The following is a 22,890-nucleotide window of genomic DNA, read 5'->3' on the forward strand; positions in this document are numbered from 1 at the left end:
AAAGTGTACCTTAGAGCGTGGATTTGTTCACCAGGGGCTTGGAGTGTGCCAATCCGCGGCTTGCTGCGACAGCGATTCTTTGCTGTCACAGGCAATGCTCAGCTGGCAGAGCGGTCCCCGTGGGGAGGGAAGGGAGGAAGTGGAGAGGTTGTTCACCATGAAGCCTGGATGTTAGGGATGCTTTGCAACTGTCAGAGCGATGGAAGGCGCTCTCTCAGCTGTGCCAGCGCAAAAGTTCTCTCTTTGAAACTTTAGAGCCAAGGCCTCGTTAAAACAAAGCCTGAACACACTGCGTGAAGTTACCTCTTGCAGAGGGACTCACGGAATTAAAGCACGCCCCATCCACCTATAACTTAGACGAAGGTTTCCATTTAGAAACTAAAAGGACAAACCTTTAGCATGTAGGTGACTTTGATTCTCATTCAGGCAAACACACAAACTTGTGTTTTTTTTTTTTAAATGCAAAGTGCGAGATTTCACTAAAAAAGGTTAAAATTGAAGTGAGTAATCTTCTGTGCATAATTCAGTTGTTAATTTTAGCTCCTTGCGTGGGTGCCGCTCTGACTTGAACAGCCGGCTGTAGCCTTCATTGGAGAAGAAGCCGGCAGCTTGGGCCAGGTGGAGCTGGAGCAAGCTGGGAGAGGGATTTGCTGGAAGCCGGTCATTAGTGTTAGAAACCCAGTCTTACTTATTGCGTGCCTCTCCCGCCCGCCTCCTGCCCCGGCTGTTGCCAGGATGACTGACTCTTGCTCCTTTTTCAGGTTGTCGGCCATGTGTCAGACTGTGTAAGGGAACTGCCCGGAGATGCACATTCTGGACTGCTGATGGGGACATGGGACGGCAGTTACCTCTGATCACTTGTGTGGATTCTCCCAGGGCAGAACGACAGAAGCCGGCCGGCCCACATTCGTCCAGATCTCCCGCTGGAATTCCGTGTGAAAGGTAAAGCAGCGGCAGGGCTGCAGCTCCTGTTGCATAGAGCCGAGCTGTTCACCACATGCCACTTCAGAGTGGGGACCCGTTTTTCCGGGGAGCCCCTGGGCTTGGAGTTTTGAAAATCAGAGCGCTGTTTGCTCACTCTTTAATTTTTTTTTTTTTAAACTGAAGCACTCTGAAAATTGATTTGGGGCAACAGAAGTTCTTTGTCTTCTGTTCAGAGAAAGCGAGCTGTTCACCAGTGGGAAAATGAAACACTTATTTTGTTAAGCACACATGCTGGGTGCGGCTGAGATGGAAGAAATTTGCCCAAAGGTGGCAGATCCTAAAACTTCTCCAAACTTAAAATCAGCAAGCTAACCAGCTCAAAATTCTGCCTCCTTTATAGAAACTTTTCCTTCTGCAATCCCACAATCCTCTGCCAAATAGGTTCATGTGCTTGAAATGTTTTGTTACATGCCATCTGCTCTGTCAGGGTGGGTTTTAGCAAATTAGCAATCGAATTTGCCATGGTCTTCATTTGTCTCCTGCTTCCAGCGGAAAATAAAGTTACTAAATGCTAATACAACTACACTCACAGAGCTATGGGAGCATAAGCTGTTCTATGCCAGTTACCTCTGGACCCCACAGTTACCTCTGGACTGGACTGGGGAAGTCTGTGAAACACAGGACTTTCTAAGCGGCAGCTGCCCAAATCCCGCCCCTCTCCTCCCTTCTTCCCTTCCTTTTCTCCCTCTCACTTTTTCCTTTCTTTCCTTGTCCCTTTTTCCTCCCCTTCATTTTTTCATACTTTAAGAAGTGAACAGGAAGTGTATAAGCAAATTTGTGAGCAGGTCAGAGGGAGAGACGTGCCAGAGATTTTTAGGGTAGGTGCGGGGAATACAATAATGGAATTAAAGTCTAAAAAGCCAATTCCTGTGTATAGAGCAGTGGTCTGTGAGGGCGGAGTGGCAGCGGGCGACAGCCATAGTCCTTAGTCCCCCTGCCTTTGCAGAGGGCTCCTCTGGAGCTTGTAGCGAAAAAAACCTGGCAGGGTCCTAAGGAGAGGTGGTTGCTGCTGTTTTTGTTGGTTGTTAATTTGAAGTCTGCGTGAGCTGACCCTGGAAGGTTCACGGTCAAAAGCAGATCCCAGGTGTACAGGAAATCATAACCTTTCCATCTGAGTTTTGTGCCCTTATTTGTCCAGAAGACAGTGTTCCTTGTTGCTGGGGGGGGGGGGGGGGGTGTCTCCATGGTTGAAAACTTATAAATGACTTTCTGAATCATATCTGAGGTACCACCTTCACCAGTAGGACCTCTTGACTCAGAAGTTAGCCGTCACTTGTTGAAGCACTGGGGGACTATCCCCATTTCCTTCTTTCCCTCTGGAGCAGAATGTGGGGACTAAGAGTTGGGTGGGAGCCACGTGTCTCAGCTAAGATTAGTTGCTTCACTTTGACAGAAGGTGTCTGCATATGCACCGATGTGTGCATGGCGGGGCTGAGGCCGAGCTGACGTAACTGCCTCCGGTGTGTGCATTTGCTGCTTGATGTTGCCTTGCTCCATCCTCCTGAGCTTGGCAAGTTGGCAGGGATGCTGGCCTGCACCTCTCTGCCTGTGAATTCTCAGGGGGACGCAAGAGAGCTCAAGAATAATTGGCAAGGCTTCCTTTGCAAACTGATACTGTTTTCTGATACCTTCTAACCTTTTAGGACCTAAAACCTCGTTGTTTTAATTTGCATCTGGGAGAATGTCTGAGCAAGGAGAACTGAACCCAACCATAGTGGAGGAAGGGCGGGCTGAGCCAGAGTCTGCCCCGGAAAATGGCATCCTCAAATCGGAAAGTCTGGATGAGGAAGAGAAGCTGGAACTTCAGGTGAGCCAGGGGGGCTTGTCCTCAGCTTTTCACCTCTAGGAAGCATCTAAAACTGCTTTAGGAATTTAGTAGACCAGGATTCAGGAGATCAATGGGCAAATCCTCATCCAATTGTGTTCGCTTGTTTGTTTTGTTGTTTTTAAATGAAACCACAAGATGCCTTTAGAAATGAAAACTAAAATTCAAAGGAGCATATTTAATTACTGAATCTGCATACAGGAGCCCACTACCCCTCACTAGACCACCTCCAGCTCTGTGTGTAATGCTCTTCAGCATCTTGACCCAGATTCCCTGCCTCATGGAAAGACAGAGACATAGCTCATAGCTGAGAAATGTCAAAGTCATGTATTCTATTCACCACAGACATGTTTAGTTTTGAATCTTATCAGACCAGTCTAACCTCGAGAGTCCCCAGCTGAAGAGTCAGGACACTAAAAGGGATTGGGGGAGGAGTGGGTGCTTTCAGCAGCTAGAAGAAGCAGGGGAGAAGCAGGATTAAACAGGAAGTGAATTACAAAGAGAAAGCGCTGGTTCAGGGAAGGTCAACTGAGCTTGTAAATGGTACAGATTTTCTTTTAACTGATTTACCAATGTGTTAGCATTTTCCATGAGCCAATCTTCTCAAAGGTCAATGATCACATAAAGATCCATCAGCCAGACTGTCTTCTCTTCTCTCCAGTGTTTGCTCTGAGGAGAAAGAACTATAAATGACAATGTCAAAATTTGGGACTTTGGCCAGGAGGGTGTCCTTCCTGGTGGTGGTCAGAATACCTTTGCTTTTACTGAAGAGAGCTCCAATATTGACTATTTGCTTTCTTCTGTTTCTACCACGCAGCGGCGACTGGCGGCTCAGAACCAAGAGAGAAGAAAATCCAAGGTAGGGATCTTCAGCTTCCCAAGAGAGTCACTACCAGTTCCAGTAAATCACACATTTCCCATCAAAGCTGCAGGTGTGCCCCACAGCCAGGCTGTGGTGGGTCCTGGCTGCTGTTTACAACGTGGTTGTGACCCTCGACCTTTTTTCTGATACAGGTGCTTCTTGTTTACGACCTGAACACCCGTAGCATTCTAATTTCTAATTTCTCTGTTTTTTGTTTGTTTTTGTTTTGTATTTTTAACACTGAAGGCTGCAGTGCTGCTTTACACAGGAGTTTTTGTTTGTTTGTTTGAAGGTAAATTTAGAGTGGACATTTCAATCTTCTAAGTGATTTCTACCTAGAAGTAACTGGAGAGTGTCTCAGTGCTTGGAGCGCCTCCTTAGTGGAACCTTCTAATTTAGTTTTAATGGAAATCCATTGTGGAGTGTTTCTTCTAATATTTTCACAAAATGATAGCCATTCACCCATCACACACATGGGTCAAGAGAGTGAAAAATTGTTGCATAAGTTTGTCTTCCCCCTTTGGCAAGGGCTTTCAGATTCTCTCTTCGCCCTTTGCACACAGATTCATGCAGCACTTTAGATCCTGCTCTGAGAAACCTGATTTGTGAATATTTGTTCCATTGTGGTGCCCATCCTTTGACAGTCTGAGAATATTTTCTGTTTTTTACCTGCCTTCCTCAATCCCCAGTCAGGAGCAGGCAAAGGGAAGCTCACCAGAAGCCTGGCTGTCTGCGAAGAGTCTTCTGCTAGACCTGGAGGGGACAGTCATCAAGATCAGGTATAAAGTCTGCTTTGAGAAGGACTTGCATGACTAGATCTGCTTGAATGGCCAATTGCTAATTTGACACTAACCCATGTTTTAGGGAAGAGAATAGGAATTGGAGAAGGTGTTTCCTTGCTTCATCCCATTTTTGAGACAGGCTGCATAGTTAGAAGTTTGGAGCTGGGTCCATAACCTAGCAAGTAAACTGCTTGCCCCACAAGGCCGTGAGCCTAAGTTCAACCCCCAAAACACACTTAAAAAGCTGGCCATGGTTTGTTCTCTCAGCACAGTGGAAGCTGAGTCAGGCAGATTGGTTCCTGGGGTTCAAAGGCCAGCCAGCCTAGGGTCTAGTCAGTGAACCCCAGGTCTCAAACAAAGAAAAAGAAAGTGGTAGATGACACCAGAGGAGACGAGGTCGTCCTCCAAATCCACGTGTACATGTACCCATATACCCCATGTGCCTCCCACAAATATGCAAATATACCCCCACCCACATTCACACCCATCCGCCCCCATACACAACTAGTTTAAATGTGTAACAGAGGATATTGCATTTGTTTTTTTTTTCCAGACTCTCTGAAAACTGCAAATGGAAAGAAACTCAAAAGAATTTAGATTAAAACTTAACTTTAAAACAAAAAGATATAAGTGGGCACAATAGTACTGGAAGTCCACTAAGGCTCTCTCTTGATAAGGCTGAACCAAATACACCCCAAGTACCCTGTCTTTAGGGAGACAACTTACCTCTCAGCTGCCCAAATGCACCTGCCTATAAAAACAAACAAACAAAAAATCCCACACAACTGTTGGCTCCTATGAGACTTAAGAAACAGTGGCTAAGGTGCCCTAAGTTTTGGAGAAATACCCTTATGGCCTCTTGAGAGAGATTTTTAAATTTTATTTTTGGGTGAATACTGCAAAATGTTCCAGAAAAGCGTCTGAGCTGGTGGTGAATTTGATACTAATTAGCTGCTGTGTCATCCTTACCTTTGCTCCTTTCTGCAAGATGAATTGGCGCCCAAAACTTAAAAGTCCAGGAAAACTCTTCGTGAGCAAAAAGCCCTTCATAGCTTGCTTTTTTTTTTTTTTTTTTTTTTTTGCCTTTTAGCCATTATATTTACTTCTGAAAAACACGGTCTTGATGCAGATTATTTTTCTTATTTTATCAGAGGCAAAGGCAGTCAAGACAAAAGTCAGATGATCTGCCTAAGAGCCCAAGGGAGGAAAAATTGATTACGAAATCATTAGCTTTTGTTTGGCTTCTCTTTCATCCCCTCCTCCCTTCTCGCTTTAATTGAAATCCTCTGCATTCTCTTTACTGACACAGAGAACATGGAGAGCACCTTCTTTTAAAGAACCAAAAAACAAATTCCTTATAGATTTTGTCCTAAGAGCGTTTTCTCTTCCAGTCTCATTTTCTTAACATGCCCCTCATGTGGAGAGGCACAAGCAAGCTGTCATTCAGTAGCCAATATTGTGTTTCATATACAGCCTTTTTTTTCTTTTAAACTTGGGCTCTGAGAAACATGTGGCTTTTCTTCAGCATTTTCTGTGTGCTTCTATTATTAATGGCGATGGAAAAGGTGGAATGATATGAATATCATGCCTTGTACTATCGATGTGGATTGATGGTTTCTAATGTACGGCAGATGGTTTGCGTGAAACCCTGTAGACTCTGGGAGAGGTAATGGCCCAGTTGTCCCTCACTCCTAATGCCAGGCAAAGGAGGCCAGCCTCTGTAGACGTCATCTGGTCTTTGTCTCCCTTAGCAAGGAACAGGAGGAGTTTTGGTAGGGGTCACCTGTATCATAGCACCCATTCCAGAGGCAGATCTAGGTACTTCCACACAGTGGGTGCAAACGGTGCTTTGTTCCTGCTGGTTCTGAACCCAGAAAACAGGACTAGTGTAGGAGGAGAGAGCTAGGGTCCTCGAGCTTTCTGTTGGCTAGCCAAAGAATGGCGGAGATATGGGGTTGGTAGAAAACCAACAGACACATATATAAGTAAGTGGTCCCTTCTTGGAGTTTATATATATTGCCTTCAGTAGATACCACTGGACACTTAGAAAATGTGCGGACTGACTCCCACAGAAATATACAGTACATGGAATGTATCGCTTCCCCCATGTTTGTATATTCACAGTATTTGGAAAACTGCCTTCATTTTCTCGTGTGGGGAAAACTCTCGTTCCCTGTATTACTTGATCTCAGCCCCACACCTGATGGATGGTTCAGTCTGTCTTTGAGTTAAAGGAAGCGTGCTTTTCCAATGTTATATTATTTACCGACCAGTGTGTTTCTGCAACTTGAATCATTCTTTTACTGTTGTTGGGTATAAACTTATCCTGTACCAATGTATTTATTAACACTTGTATTTTAATATTGAGCATATCAATAAAAATATTAAAAAATAACAGATTGTTTTTTACCAACTCTACAGCACTTTTTGTGTGTTCTTTCTACACCATACTGTATATTTATGTGTAGAAAATATATTTTTTTAATCCTGAGTGTAGCAATTGTCAACACAAAGCACCAATTTGTGCCCTTTTTCTACAGTGGATGTCTTTGGCCTCTGTTTTTATGTGTGGAATATATTGCCAACATGGTGAGTTTTGGCTTCCAACTTAGAGATGGATGAATGGTTCCAAGAGTTCTGAAGAAGGAGTCTCTCCTGACTCACGTGTTCACAGCTTGTCCCCGAGTCTACTGATGGACTGACTCTTCCCATCCCCTCCTAAGACACATCTCAGCAGGCAATGTTTCAGGGATTTCCTGAAAGAGTAAAAGTAAAATCAAGACCCTAGGTCCTACTTGAACCCTCCTGGATTGCCACAGTTCTGTCCCTCATCATGCAAAGAATGACTAAGGTAGAACCTCATTCTGATTTGCATATCCTGCATATATCCACCCACAGAATAAACTCCTGGGAGTCAGAAGTCCCAGCTTAGTTAAAAATGCATGGCGGTGGCGTGTTTTATCTCACCTTCTGTATTGTGGGAGTTAGAGATCTTTTTGTTTCTATTTTTTCCTCTTGCCACCATGGTGACTTCCCTCAAGCTATCATTTCCAATGGGGTTCCTCACAAAGCATGAGGAATACTTATTCAATTAGCCAGATTTGACCAGTGCCACTCTGAATCCCAAGCTGGGCACAGTTAAATGCCAGTGTCACAGGTGTTGCAGGCCAGTGTTGCAGGAAGTGTTCTGTGAGAAACATTCTTCTTCACTGGGAACATTGCCCACCCCTGCCCACATAATGAAGCAGTGCCCCTGGGCAGATTTTTCACATATACATAGCCTGGTCTCATCCTCCCCAGTTCATCATAACTCCTGTCGCATATGCTTCCCAGGAACTCAAAGCCCAACAAAACATCATTTGGAGCATTCTGCTTCAAAGAAGCAAATGTGCTTTCAAAGTAATGGCTACTTCGTGTCAATCAATACAAACAGAACTGTTCCCAGAAAATAAATAAATAAATAATAAAGTAAGCGACTACAATAGTAAATGCAGCTCAACACTGCATCCGTACCTAGCAGCTGATTATGATGAGGATTTGTCTGGGAAAGAATTAACAGTAACGAAGTTGACCCAAACGTAGATTTATAGAGAACTTATGAAAACAAAGCAGGACTCACTCCATTTTCTAAAAGGCAATGCTTTCCGTGACTCTGAATTATAACAAAGTATGAATGACATTAGTAAGCAATCCCCATGACGTCAGACCTAGGATGCTCACAGCATCAGAGTTGGGTTTTCCATAGCACGTGCATCCTTCTTGACCTGGCTCCACGACAGGCTTTCTCCTGTAAGCTGGCTGTTGAGTGCATTCTTTCCCTTGGTTCTAACTGTGATTATGACTACTGGAACCTGTCTGTCTCTGTGCACATTTCTCCTTATAAGGAACTCTAGAAGGGAATTGGAGAAGCCTTTTTTAGACATGACAGTGGTTTCAATATGAGCAGATAAAGGAATGTTTCCCCCTACACGTTTAAAATCAAACTGGTAGAGAAAATAAGAGTTGTGTTCTACAGGAGTTTAGTTTGATTAAAGTTAATATTCATGAGGCAAAGTTTAGCACTAGATGTGTCTTCTGACCTCCCACTGACTCCTGGATTTTAGTTCACCTTAAAGAGCAAGTGTTCTTTGACTCTGACAGGCTCAATTGTTGTTAACCATTTAAGAAACAGGAATCCATACCTGGCTCTCATATTTCAATGCCTACTAACCTCTGTGCAAAATGGAATCCAAGCAGAGGCAGTTACGTCTGGCCCTAAATTATTATATTTTTCCCCCACAGGAATCCATTCATTTACAGCTTTCCAGTTTCCCCAGCCTGCAAGAGGAGGATAAATCTAGGAAGGATGATTCTGAGAAAGAAAAAGAAAAGGATAAAAACAGAGATAAACCCTCTGAGAAATCCAAGATCAGAATGTTATCAAAAGGTGAACTTGAACATCATTTCCTTACCTTGCTTAATTGGGGCACAAGTACAGCTGGAAGACATTGCAAACTGAACACGTCTTTACAGCCCCGGGCATTCTGCACCTATTTTCCCAAATGGTCCTGTATGTGTAAAAGAAAAGAAAAGAAAAAGGGAAAAAAGAACCTCATTGTTTTTTGGGTTTTTTGTTCCTGCTTCCTTATTTGTGTAGCTAGAAAGGTTATTTTTAGCATCACTTCTTTCTTTGAATTCACTTCTGAATCTCCTGTTCTCTGTGACAAGCGGAGGGAAAAGGGGAAATCAAATCTGCTCTTGCATTCAGGTTCATTGACAACTGACTTGGATTAGCTAACAATGGTGAGGCACAGTTTTACATCTCGACTCTCAGTCTTATCTCAGAAGACAGACAGCAAGGACCTCGACACCTTCCCACAGTAAGCCACACATGGGTGTGTAGTCAGCACACTCCCTGGCACAGAGGACTTTGCTCTCTGTGTCTGTACACTGTTTCTGTTGTTTCATTTGCAAACAAAACTCACATCTCTATTTGGAAAAAAGCACCATTCCTTCGAAAGTCGCAGGCCTGCAGTAGAGGACTTCAGAGTGCTGGCGTCCTTCCAATTGCGCAAAGTAGACATAAGTCAAACTGTAATGAAGAGAGTCGGGCTGGAGACAGTGCAGGGAATCCCACCAGCCTAGGAATGGCAGCTACTCCTAATGTATGCGCTGCAAACATATCCCTGCTTGAAATCGTTAGCTTGGTGTCTGGATGCAAACCTCAAGCTTACAGGGTATAAGAAGAAAGGGATTAAACTTTCTAAAATGATTGTACAAACCTGAATTTATCCATCACCTGGAGACCAGAAAGACTTGAAAATATTTATCCCCTGCCTCATTTTGTACTGATTAATATTTAGATAGTTTATAATAGAAGCTTTATTTTTTTAACTGCTCCATTTTAACAGAAAAGGTTGCCAGGGGATCGCAAGCTCTTCAGATCTCTGTGGGTTGGATGTACCTGTCATGTGGGGGCAGTGCCCTGCTGATTTTCAGCATAGTGAGAACACGTGGTATTTGACACTCCACCACCACCAGTGTGCACACTTCCCCTCCTCTGACACCAGGGTCTTCCCACAGTCAAGAGCATCCCAACCCTCAAATCTCACTTTCATTCTGACCTTACCCTGCCAGGCAGCAAGTATTTTCACACCGGGAGCTTCCTTTAAACTGTACCTGAGTAGGAGGAAAATCAGAAAAGTTGCAAACCCTTTCCCACCCCTGTGTCCCCATCATCAACCCTGACAACTCAAAGTCATCCTGCTCTTTGTTTCAGATTGCAGCCAAGAGTATACGGACTCTACAGGCATAGACTTGCATGAGTTTCTGATCAACACCCTGAAGAACAATTCCAGGTAAATGGTGGCACAGGCCCCTTATCTGGGGGCAGGGGGTTCAGACAGAATATTGCAAGGTGATTGATCAAAACACCTCTAAGAAATCAAGCATAATACACAAATGGCCTTCTCTGGTAGCTCCCCTGAGCTTTCTCTCCCAGTGGATGGCTGACTGTAATATTTACATAACTACCCATTGCATAAGTTAGAGTGTGCAGCTCTACTTCCCCAGCCCCAAGGAAAGGAAAAAGAAGAGAAAGAAAATGATCAATATTGCATCAATCAATTATAACTCAGTGCCGGTACATATTCCTGGATAACCAATACTCCAGCTTTGCTTCATCCCAGTTTCTTTTGACTTGAAGTTTATAGCAGTTGTATGTTTATTATTCAAAAATTTACATCATAATTAGCATTAAAATGATACCATTTAACAGTACCAAATACTTAGAGAGACGAGAGCAAAATCCTAAATTCAAAATCATGGCGTGCAAGCCAAGGAGTTCACAGCATCTGAAGCTGAATCAGACACAGGTCTTCTCTTCTTCCCCTTGCATTTGATAAACTGTATTTGCCCTTTGGAGACTGAAAAGTACATGAGACCTTTCCTTTGAATATTTATTTTTCAGGGACAGGATGATACTCTTGAAAATGGAGCAGGAAATGATTGATTTCATTGGTGACAGCAAGTATGTTCAATGACGATGCTAGCTAATTTGATGGCATGTCTTAGTTCAGTATCTGAGTTAGTGAATCATGCTGGAGAGAGTTGTGATAAAACATCAGTTCACGAGAGCCTTGGTGTGCAAAATGGAAAGGGCACTGCATTTTGGAGTGGTCATTGCTTGGATCATGCCTGTCCCTGCCTGTTAACTTTGTGACAAAATGGCCATAAACAGAGGGACACTGATTAGCATGGAGGAGTTGTAATGAGAAGCGACCCTTTTCATTTTTATTATAGTTTTTTAATGGGCTCCAGCTGTCTGCAGACAGTTATGCCTGGAAATAATTGTGCTGTGTTTGGTGTGAACTGGGTAATGAGACATCTCCAGATAGACATCTGCAATCTCTGTTATGTCATGTAGCTTGTCCTCTGCCTGCCTCTGTTGATAAGGTATCATGAACTAAACCAGACCACTTTGCAACAGACAAGACGAACATGTGGCTGCAGAACAGCGAAGCCTAGCGCAGCCTGATCAATAAATCTGTGATAGTAGAAATTTGTCTGTGAGAGAGGGTGTCCGGATATGCCGGAATGAAAGGTGGCAAGAGTTTCTGGATAAGGGAGACAGCGATGTGGAAGTGCCTGTAAAACATGCTACAGACACAAAACGGAGATGCCGGTTTCATTCCTCCTGTAATCCCGTTCCAGTAACCACTATAAAAAGTTCCCCCAGATGTCGTCGTATCAGAGGATGCTGGTCCATCGGGTAGCAGCCTACTTTGGACTGGATCACAACGTGGATCAAACTGGAAAATCTGTCATCATCAACAAGACGAGCAGCACCAGAATGTAAGTCCCATATTGGAAGTTTGTTTGGTATTTTCTTTTTCCATCAGGGATTGGCTTATAAGAGCACAGTATGCATTTCAAAGTATATGACATTTAATATGTGCAGCGCTGGTTATCTTTCTGCCCTTGCAGCGGCAGGGTGGCATAGATCAGTAGAAGACTGCATGAGAACCAGGGAAGTGTGTAAGTCAAGGTAGTGAAGTGAACTCATTTCTGGTTTTGATTTTCTTCTTTCTGTTAGCATCCCATGACGGTACACACAAAATGGTAGGGAATTTTACTTCAAAAATAGCATTCAGACAAAAACAACAGGCATTGGGCTGGGAATATACCTCAGTGGTAGAGAATTTGAATTGCCACACAAAAAGTTTATTAGATTCCCAGTACTACAAATGTATAAAACCTAAGTAAGTAAGTAGATAAATAAACGCTTGCAACAAAGCCAGGCTTGGTGGCATCAGCCTGTGATCCCAGCACCCTGAAGAGGGAGCCAGGAAGGTCACAAGTTTGAGGAGAGCCCTATCTAGGTGTCATTCGGTAAAACAGAAATGGAGGGTGAGGGAAGGGAGAGAGAAGAGAGAGGAGAGGGAGGGCTGGGTAAAGCATAGGGTTTATAAAACTATGGCACACAGAGACAGAGGGACACTTGCCCTTTTCTTTCCTCTTTTTCTGATGTGGAGGCACGCTCTGTTTGGCGAAAGCTCTGAATGGGAGATGAAACCTTGCTTCTAAACCCTGTCCTGCTCACGGGGGAACCCAGTCTCCTGCATTTGCTCCTTGTCACCTCTGTTTCTCCCCCTACTCAAGGTCTGAGCTTGATAGATACCTAAGTGTTAGCCCCAAGTCCTTAGTTTTCCTCCAGACAATCACTGCCTTTCATCTCTGCATCGTTCTCCTGTCCCACTGAGTCATGGAGAACACAGCAATAGGAGATACCATTTGCCTTGACCCTTGCAACTGACTCCTTTGCACCCATGTAGGTTTTGAATAGAGCTTAAGCTACTTCTTTAACGAAAGGTGTGTCATCCTCAGAAAACAAAATGGTAAACCATCTTTTTTAAAAATAACTTTCTTCCTTAGAGACATTTGGTGACCTGTGAGTCACATGGCCTTTGTGTCTGGATGTGAGGGCAGGACACTTTTGTGTTGAACCGTGCTCTCTCTCACGGTTGGTTAAACCATTCTTTATTTTCTGTTCACCATGGGGTAGGGCAAGCAGGGTGGCCTTAAGCCTCCTTATCTCTTCCAAGCTCTGCCTGATCTCAGCAGAGGCAGAGACAGTTGGGAGGAGGAGCCCAGAGTAAGGAGCTGAGACCAAGTGTGGTGATTATCTCGGGGACACTGAGTGCTTAGCTGTTTTACCCTGAGTTTCAAATTGCTTATACATCCGTAGAACAGTTTGAAGTGGATAATGTTTAAGGGCCCTTGAAGCTTCAGAAATATTGGGTGCTGCACTTGCTTTCTACTGCGCTGGCAAAACACATCTCAAACTTTAGCAGCTCGGCCCTGCATCTGATTGTTGACGCTGGTGCCTCCTGTTTTGACTGTCATGGGAAGCAAAGGCCACTTTTCTTTAAGCCACAACATCTCTGCTCTCCATCACAGCTGATTTGGGTGTATTGATTATGTTTCTTCACTCTCCATTCTAGCTTTTCTTGTGGCTTGTGGGTATCATAACACAGGAACAGACTCACTGAGAACAAGACAGAAATGGTTAACTTCCTCTTTTAATCGGTCCGTTGGATTTGACTCTGAGGCCATGGGAAATGTGGATTGGTACATAGATGGAGCAGATTAAGCCTGATAGATTTGCAACTTGTAGATAATGGTTGCAGTGGTTTTACAGTTTCGTGGTCTTGGCTATCAGTTCATGTTTATATACCGGTTGCTGGGGCTATTGAGCTTATGTGACTATTCCTGATAGATATTTAGCAAAGTTGCCTTTTTTCTTTTTACCGTAGTAGCTCCACATGACTGTCTACTTATAAATTTACATACAATTGAAAATTTACAATTCAGCTTCTTTATCAGGTTAGTCACATTTCAACTCCTTGCAGGTGCAGAGCACGTCTAAGATGTCTCTAGGACTCCAGAAACTTTTGAATTCTTTTGCATCCTTTTATTTCCATAATCCTCTAAGGTCTTCCTTCTCCCACTACTGGAAATCTGACCACTAAACCCTTTCTCTTCTAGAGAAGCACTAGTCTTGGTCACCTTTCGGAAGTCTTACTCTGTGGTGTGTGTGTGTGTGTGTGTGTGTGTGTATGTGTGTGTGCTTGCATGAGCATCTGTCTATGTGTACCACATGAGTGCAGTTGCCATGGAGTCCAGAAACGGCAGCAAATCTCTGTAGATCTAGAGTTACAGACAGTTGTGAGCTGCCAATATGGGTTCTGGGAACTGAAGCTGGCTCCACTGCAGAAGTAACAAGCCCTGTTAACCACTAAGCCCCAGCTTTGTTTTTTTCCTGGGACATTGTTAAATAAACTGCACATGCTCCTAACCTTCAGGAGAGTGCACAGTGAGCGTGGATAGAGAGCACCTCTTAAAGGTTTAGTGCCTACTTTTGATCGCACCAAAATATCCTGTCTGATCACCCATCTTCCTTCCCACTGTCTATCATCCTTCCATGAGTCAAGTCACACCTAATTCCACTATAAACTGTGGAGTTTCTAGGCATGAGCTGGAGCATTAAACTCTCTGGCTCCGTTCCAACCGCCATGTTTCTAATCCTCAGTCATTTAAGTGGCTCTTAAGGGGAAGGGTGCTAGAGGCTGAGCTTGAGGGGAAACTGCCACCTCTTCGGAAAAGGAACAAAAAGGGAAGAGGACGAAACAAAGGCTCTTCCAAATAGTAGCACACTGCAGTTTTCAAGACATGCATCGTGTTAGCGGTGCTAGCAAAGACTGCTCTTTTATGAGAGCCAGAGAGTTTAATGTGTGTGTGCTTTAGCTGCCTACTGGATTTGAAGGTAGAAATGGATCATCCTCTTCATAGCACTGAGCAGAAGATCTAGGTACCTTGACGGTTTCCATCACTATTTATTTGGGGTTTGGGGGAACCTTGGAAGAGTTGCCTCACCAGAGCAACTGATAGCCAATCAGAGTCAGGCTAATTTGACTGACATATTGTTGTTGGATTGAAATATGTTAATTTGTAAAAGGGAGAGAAGAGAGCTGGGATGGCTCTCTGTAAGAGCTGTGTTCAAGGAGTACTTTCCCAGTGTGTGCAGGTTTCTGTTGCTCCCATGCAAATCCCTGATAATATGCATTTTAATTGTTATTGTGGCTTAGGAGAACAGGTCCAGAATGCCAACTGTTTAGGTGGAGGATGGAAATGAACTAAAAGTTAAGGGAGAGAAACACTTTTCTTTCTTCTTTTCTTCATTCCTTCCTTTCTTTCTTTTTCTTCTTCCTTCCTTTCTTTCTTCTTTTTTTTTTTTTTTTAAGACAGGGTTGCTTTGTGTAGCCCTGGCTGTCCTAGATCTAGCTCTGTACGCCAGGCTGACCTTGAACTCACAAAGATCCGCTAACCCCACCCCCAAGTGCTGAGATTAAAGGTACACACCACCACCCACCCAGAGAAAAGCGTTCTTGTTGGTTTGTTGCTTAGTTTTCTTCACTGACTCCTTATGGTTCTGTAAGGTGCTCCTGTAACAGAGATTGCCACCATGGTCTCAGCTGCAGCAGAGTGTCAGCAGCTTCCATCTGCCTTGGCTCTCTGGACAAGGAGTGGTTTAAGACGTTCCAAACAGTGACTTGAGACTGCTTGGATTCTTCACAGAAAGAAAACAGTTCTAGGTGAGATTGAGAGTACTTAGGTCATAAGGTACAATCCCTAAGTACCACATGTGAAGATGAATGGCATCTGTCTGTCACCCTCTGTCATATCCTCAGTGATGGCCCATTAACTCCCCCATGATGGAAAGACTTGGTCTCAGGATAGACTCCCAAGTGAACTTAGAACTCCTACTTAGAACCTTGGCACTTACTGTACATTCACTGTACCCTACACTTTAATTCATGGCTTATGTTTATTATCACATCTACTCCTCCAAGAAGCGTTCAGTTTGGGGTCTATAGAGAAAGAACAATTAGCAGGACTCAGATCTAAACAGTGTGTACAATGTGATGATTATTTCAAGCCAAACCATCTCAACTATTGAGCCAAGCACTCAAGATGTGTTCCCGGATTAGATGGGGGATTTCCAACCTTTTCATTCCCTTGTTATCTGATAAGAAATAGGAACGAGAGCTGCTTTTTTAAAGATATTTTTGAAGACTTCCTTGCTCTTATAAGTGAAGATCAGAATTTTTCTATAATATGATATTCCCTGCTATATTGTTCTGGTTTGCCACTACTAACAATGTGTGGCTCATTGAAGGAGAACAACCATGGGTCATGTTTATCAATAATGTTAGTACAGAAGATGAATTTATTTACCGTTTTCTTACAATCCCCCCCCCCCATAGTCCTAGATTCTCATCAGGTGCATAGGAGCTTCAGTTCCATGGGAAACAAGAAAACAAGATGGAGAGAATTGGAGTCAAGTTACTAGAAGTTTTGTATTAATACTTTCAATACATTTGAGATGCCCAGGGAACATATGGCTTTGCAGTAAAGAAACTGTTCTTAATGCCCTGGAGCAGTGGACAAAACTAAGGGGAATCAGCAGTCGAGTAAATGCAGGGAAGAGAGACTCCATCTATCAGATCTAAACAAGTTTATGCTAATACTCTTCATTTATTGTGCAGAGACAAAGAGCTGAGCTTTCTGCAGAGATGGTAACATCTAGTCCTTATAGCCATCTATGAAAAGACTATGTTAAAGGTCACACTAGTGCCTGGACGGGAGAGGAAGTCTACTATGAGGGAGAGAGGGAGTCACCCAAGGTTTCGCTTTAACCACTGCCAACAGGAGTCCAACTCTGACCTCCAGGCTGAGGACTTTGTAATGATTCTTTCCTTCACAGAACATCCCTGGGAGACCCACCAGAATGGTATATAAAGGGGGACCTAGAGGCTAGGAAGCCCTTCAGGCTTGAGAAAAGGAGTGTGGATAGGGAAGTTGAGGCTTTAGGAAAGTCAGTCTGGTGTTAACAAGTAGGATGAGTTCAAAAGAGGGATAGTGACAGGGATAGAAAGGCTTGGCCAAATGTTCCCATCACCGGGTTGTAGGGCTAGAGGTAGGTATGATACCTAGGGAAAGTGTGGCGTTACCATGGAGTTCTGGTAGGAGATAGTCCAAGATGGCAGTGCCATTAGAGTTAATCTAGGCACATTGAAGAATATATAAAATAATCTTGGCCTGTAGTGTTGAAGGTTTTCTAGGTCTCAGAACTAACCAAAGAAAGGACAGGTGAGCATATGTGACCAATGGCCTCTAGGCACAATTTTTTTCCATCAGCTGGGTCTTAATGGCTAGGGAGGCCTACCATTGTAATCGTCTGGCTTTTGCTAAAAAGAATGCAATTTCTGTGTCTGAGATAAGGCCCTATGGTTTTGTAGTTGTTGTTATTCTTTTTTTTCACATTCCATTGGTTCTATTCCCTGTCCTATTCCATTGTTGCTGAATTTTGACAGCAACACAGATTATTTCCAGCACTTTGTATCTTCCACTATTGGACTTCTGGGTGACTGTCAGATTTGGCGGTGTCCTGCCCTGAAGATCCATGATGCAGATATTAGAGTCTGTGCTGCTCAGCTGCCACCAAAGACTTTATAATGTGCTTGTTCTCTAGAATGTTGCTTTTATTCTTCTCTGATGTTTGAGATGGAGCCTGGAGTCTCCTGTTTGCTAGGTAAGAGCTCTGCTCATGAGTGACGACCCTCATTTCCAGTCTCTTTCCTTCTTCTTAGTGTTATTTTTGTCTTCAGACTAGATCTCACTATGGGGATCAAGCTGGGCTTGAGTGTGTGAGCTCCTGCCTCAGCTTCTAATGTAGCTGTGTTCAGCAGCATGAGACTCCATTCCATACTAATGTTGCCTTTTGGACATTTAGGAAGAAATTAAAACTCTGAAAGTGATTTTTGTTAAGTTTTTCTATCTTACAAATAATGTGCCTGTTATATTAGAAGCTTTGTGCTTTTCTTTGTCTCTCAGATCTTCATTTTCTCTCAATTATTTTTCTACATTTAGCACAAATATATTCATTGTTCTTTTTATGGAGGTTCCCCCTCCCCACTTGCTTTATCTCCTACTCCCTTTCTTTATCCCAGAGAAAGAATATAGATCTGGAGTTGACCATTTGGAGACTGGAAACCATCTACTTACATTATCCCTTTCCACAAATAGTATGATTATTGCCTGTGCATACCTGGATATCTCTGCATACTGCAGATCAATTTTTAACTTGTCTCTGATAATTTTCCAGTTAAAAGGTTGTCATCTCTTCAGCAATTTCTATTTCATTTTACATCCACCCACTCCCCTTGCCTCAAATTCCCTACCCTTAGGAGTGCAGATCAGAGCATGGCAAGAGCAAATGCATAGGACGATCATACTTTCTTTCTCCACAAACCCGGAGACAGAGGCAGTGGTCCAAAGGATACTCCGAGTCATGGGGAGGATTTCCATGAGCTTGCGGCAGCCTGGGGTACGTAGTGAGCTTCAGACCAGTCTGGTTACAAGATAAGTTTGCGTCTAAGCCCCTGTCTCAAGCACAAAGCAAAGCAATACAAACAAAAAGAGAATTAAGTACTTAGATTCAACCCCATGATCCTTGGAGTATGTGGTGTGGAGTGACAGCTTCAGAAAACACAGTCTACTAAGACATCCATTCAGGAAATTATGAACAAAGCCTGTTCTAGCTAGAGAAAGCTTCTCTAGAAGGTGACTTACACGAGATGAAGGGTCTTTGCTAAGAATCCCTGAAGAGAAGGGTCATTAGCGTACTAGCCACGGGATGCTGGGCCTTGCACCCTCTCAGGGCACTGACCCAGGACAAAGAGCTTGGACATAGGTGAAGGACCACACGCTCTGTTGAGTGCCCTGAAGCTCTGAGTCTTAACTTGGGGGTTTTGGGGTGTCCACGATGGGGAGTTTCATGCCCTCCAGGTGACTGTGTTTTCACTGAAGCAAAACAAAACAAGGAGCAAACATGGGCTTCCTCCCACGTTCATGAGTTCCTGTCCTTGGTTTAGAGCTGTAAGGGGCACTGTGAGCACACTGGCAGCATGTGGAGCCCACCCTTATTTGAGGCCTCTGCAGAGGACCAGGCATCCATCTACTTAAATACATCTCAGAGTGCTTGGTTAGTACCCTGCCATTTCTAAACGTGGTGAATCTGCTGTTAGCTTTTCATAGAGATGGTACTAGCAATCATCTGACTAGAACCCAGAGATCAGATGCCTGAAACTGCATTGCTCTCAGTAGAACCAGGAGACTTGCGAATGGAATGCATTCTACTTCTCGTTCCCTATCTGATCGACAAAGATGCTATTCTGTTTGGCTACCTGTACCTATTGTGTAATGATAGAATTGGAATCATTAACATAGGCATCTCCCTCAATGTAGCATGATTAATAAAAACCCAAAGTCTGATGTTGGGGTTCAACCTAAAGGTCAGAAAAGCAAAACAGCCAGCCACTGGCCCTTACCTCTACCTCAGTCTGAAAGGGCGATTCTTCCTCCAGGAATCCTCAGAATGAGACTGTGTCTGAGAGCTGTCTCCTTTCATCTTATATTTCTCTCTGAGGCTGACATAAAAAGTGTGCACCACTACCACTTGGTTTCTATGGCAAACTAGTGTTGTTACTGAAATTAAAGGTATGTGTCATCACTGCCTGGTCTGTAAGGCTGACCAGTGGGACTGTTTTATTCTCTGATCTTCAGGCAAGCTTTATTTATTAAAATACAAATGAAATGCCACTACACCAAAACATTTGCCCATTCTTCAGGAAGACACCTAGGTCCTTCATAATCTCTTAAGATCAAACTCAGAGCTCTTTGTTGACATTGGTCAAGCTCTGTGCGGCTTTCCCGAAACATTATTTGTCTCCGTAGTACTGTCTTGCTTTTTCCTCTGGGAGTATAAGACTCCATGCGTGAGAGAGGATCTCAGAAACAGAGCAAGGAGGAAAACAAGTTTATTGTGTTCCCTTTTCCAGTTGTATGGTAGAGTTTACTACTGAATTTTGGAAACAAAGCAAGCACTCACCTTGTATACAGATAAAATCTGTACAATGATTATTCTTACATGACAGAATGATGCATCTGAGGATATATTTATTTATTTATTTATTTATTTATTTGATCTATTTATTCACTTAGCTCTCAGCATTGTAGGATGTCAAGACAGTCCATCTTACAGGATAGGAACCAAAGCCCTAGCCATCTTACATGGTCAATTCACAGAAGGCCACAGTCAAAGGCCCAGAGCTCCTTCCTCTCAGCTCTGAACCTTTCAGAGGTTATGGAAAGAGGAATTACCATTTATAGAATCACTAATGTCGAGTTATGCTGAAAGCAAGAGGGTGACTAAGCAGTGTTCCTTCACTGCTATGAATTGATTCGCTTTCAAAAATACTCATTTGCATTTAATTATTCTTAAAACTGTGCAGAGAGACTTGAAGAGAGCCCAGTGCTTGCTATGCAAGCATGAGTACCTGAGTTCTATCCTCAGAATGCCCATAAAAAGCAGGGCTTGATGATGAGTGCTTGCAATCCCCAAAGTGGGAAGATAGAGACAGGAAGCTTGCTGAGGCTCACTGGCCAGCCAGCATGGCCAAACTGGAAAATTTCAGACCTATGAGAAACCCTGTACTAAATAAAACTAAACAAAAAAAGCCCAAGATGGATCATGTGCAGAGGAATGGTACCTGAGGTTGGCCTCTGAGCTTCATACACACATGCACATGCACCACAAATACATATGTACACATACACATACTTGAGCACACAAAAAAATGTTAAAGGAGCCAAAATAAAGAATGTTTAACAATAAAGAAGATAGTAAAACTATGAGTTGTCTTAGCTCACTTACTAATAAGCTAAGTAAATATGACTTCATGGCTTTAAAGTATGTTAGGCAAAGAAATACTTCCCAAGTATTCATCACTGTGGGTACCATGCTTTGAAAAGCGAAGTGCTTAGCCATCTTCTGTTCACTGTGTGGAAAGTCAGATTCATTATGATAGAAAGTGTAAATACACAAGCACACCCACAGGGCATAAATCCAAGATTGTGTGTGTGTGGTTTAATGCATAATACATAATGCAATTTGGACAACCACAGAAAGGATATTGCCCAATACACTCTATCTTTAATATTGGCCTATCTCTATAATAGTTTTTGAGGAAGCAAAGTTGCTCTGACTCTAGTCTCAAAGTCCAGAGATGTTCACTGAAGACAGAGGGAATGGGCTGAATCCTGAGGGCTTGCTTTGCTGCTTCTAGATTCACCTACAGTATGGACAGTTGTATCATGGGTGATTTTAGGGAGTGCCTAAAGATGAGGGTATCAGTGATGTGGATATTACAGTAGGCTATAGAGCTCAGGAGATTCTTCCAATTGGAATCTACCAAAAGAATGAGCACATACAAAATACCTGAGTGGTGCCCAAAGTGGGGCTTTTTTGCCCCTGCCCCTGCACGGCCTGGGGGCGGCGGGCTGCATCCCGCCAGCCAGCTAGCTTATGCCCCAAAATCACAACACACAAATTGTATTCATTTAAACACTGCCTGGCCCATTAGTTCCAGCCTCTTATTGGCTAGCTCTCACATCTTGCTTTAACCGATTTCTAATAATGTGGGTAGCCCCACAAGGTGTGGTTTACCAGGAAAGATCTTAACCTGCATCTTTGTCGGGTGGGAGAATCATGGCAACTGCCTGACTCGGCTTCTTTCTCCCAGCATTCTGTTCTGTCTACTCCACCTACCTAATTTTCTGTCCTATTAAAAGGCTAAGGCAATTTCTTTATTTAACCAATGAAATCAACACAAAATAGAAGACCCCCCCACATCACCTTTAATCCCATGATCTGACTTCTTCTCACCTCAGCCCTTTCCAGATCCCACAGTGAATGCAGAGGAGCACAATTCTAACTTCTCAAGCTCTCGTTTCCCCGCCCTCTCCTTCAAACCAGGAGAAAAAGCTTAGCTTTTCTTTATATGTGCAAAAGCAAGCAAACAAAATGGTGGTTCTTTATCAACCGAATCACAATGGCCATTCTTCATGAGTGGAAACATAATATTTACCTGTAAGTTTTAATGGGCTAATTCACACAAACATTATAAAGTACAAACAATAAGCCCTTCATTCCAAGAAACACAATTATTTTTTGCAGTTTTCAAAGAGGGAATTATTTCCATAAACATCTGACTGGCCCATTTCAACCCTCATGAATCAAACATTATTAAAATCTTATGATGCAAATTGGATCTCTCATAATATCATCTCCAGCTCTGATGAGAATATTGGTTAAATATTTCGTGGTGTGCTCTGAACTGAGGGGTGGCTCAGCGGGTAATGACCCTTGCTGCCAGGCCTGCCAACCTGAGTTCAATCACTAGGACCCACACAGTGGAGTGAGAAAAGCAACTCCTACAAGTTGACCTATGACCCTCACCTGCATGTGCACACACACATGTGTGATAAATGAAATATAATAAAACTTACAGTATGATTTATTGACATGTCTACCAATTTTGCATAGTCATAAAATATAAACAATATAATAAGATTTTCTAACTGCTATTTTGAGCCTCACTAGTACCAGGCAAAGCACTTCAGGGTTCGCCAGGGTTGATTGCATCTATTCAGTCCTCCTATGTATGTTAAAGTACATATTATATTTTTCCAATTCATGCAACAAAGCAAATGAGCAGGACTCCTCCTTCATGGAGACTGTATAAATTTCCAAAGTAAAAATCCCAACAGTCAATAGTGTACAGGACTACAAAGACTCAGCATGTGTTAGGCTTGTCCCGCAGTGTTGTTTATATGGTAAAAACATCTTAATATTAATGATATTCTACAGTAAATATTTATGATCATTTCTTCTACAGTCATCAGTGTATATTCCAAAATGTACTTGGTTTTGTTTTAGGGAATGGAAATTAGAGTCATATATATTAATAGAGTCAGATATATTAAAATAGCATTAT

General features: G+C 43.1%; 1 protein-coding gene across 19 annotated transcripts in view; it reads left to right on the forward strand.

Moving 5' to 3' along the window:
- Arpp21 (cAMP regulated phosphoprotein 21) overlaps positions 1-22,890 on the forward strand; it is a 160,079-nt gene that overhangs the window by 44,306 nt on the left and 92,883 nt on the right. For 16 of the 19 annotated variants that reach the window (XR_005976513.1, XR_005976514.1, XR_005976515.1 and 13 more), the window contains 8 exons: positions 762-942; positions 2,628-2,791; positions 3,627-3,668; positions 4,361-4,450; positions 8,735-8,879; positions 10,212-10,290; positions 10,902-10,961; positions 11,645-11,785. Coding sequence is in view for 16 of the 19 variants with exons in the window: in XM_041677415.1 (XP_041533349.1) it covers positions 2,666-2,791; positions 3,627-3,668; positions 4,361-4,450; positions 8,735-8,879; positions 10,212-10,290; positions 10,902-10,961; positions 11,645-11,785 (683 nt within the window). In the remaining 3 variants the exon portion in view is untranslated. Of the gene's footprint in view, positions 1-564; positions 670-761; positions 943-2,627; positions 2,792-3,626; positions 3,669-4,360; positions 4,451-5,006; positions 6,855-8,734; positions 8,880-10,211; positions 10,291-10,901; positions 10,962-11,644; positions 11,786-22,890 lie in introns of those variants that run through there. The other 3 variants (XM_041677420.1, XM_041677424.1, XM_041677431.1) reach the window with 3 other exon arrangements.

Source organism: Microtus oregoni, unplaced genomic scaffold, assembly GCF_018167655.1.
Source record: "Microtus oregoni isolate MIOR12 unplaced genomic scaffold, Mior012 000028F_ref0000031, whole genome shotgun sequence".
Lineage (NCBI taxonomy): Eukaryota > Metazoa > Chordata > Mammalia > Rodentia > Cricetidae > Microtus > Microtus oregoni.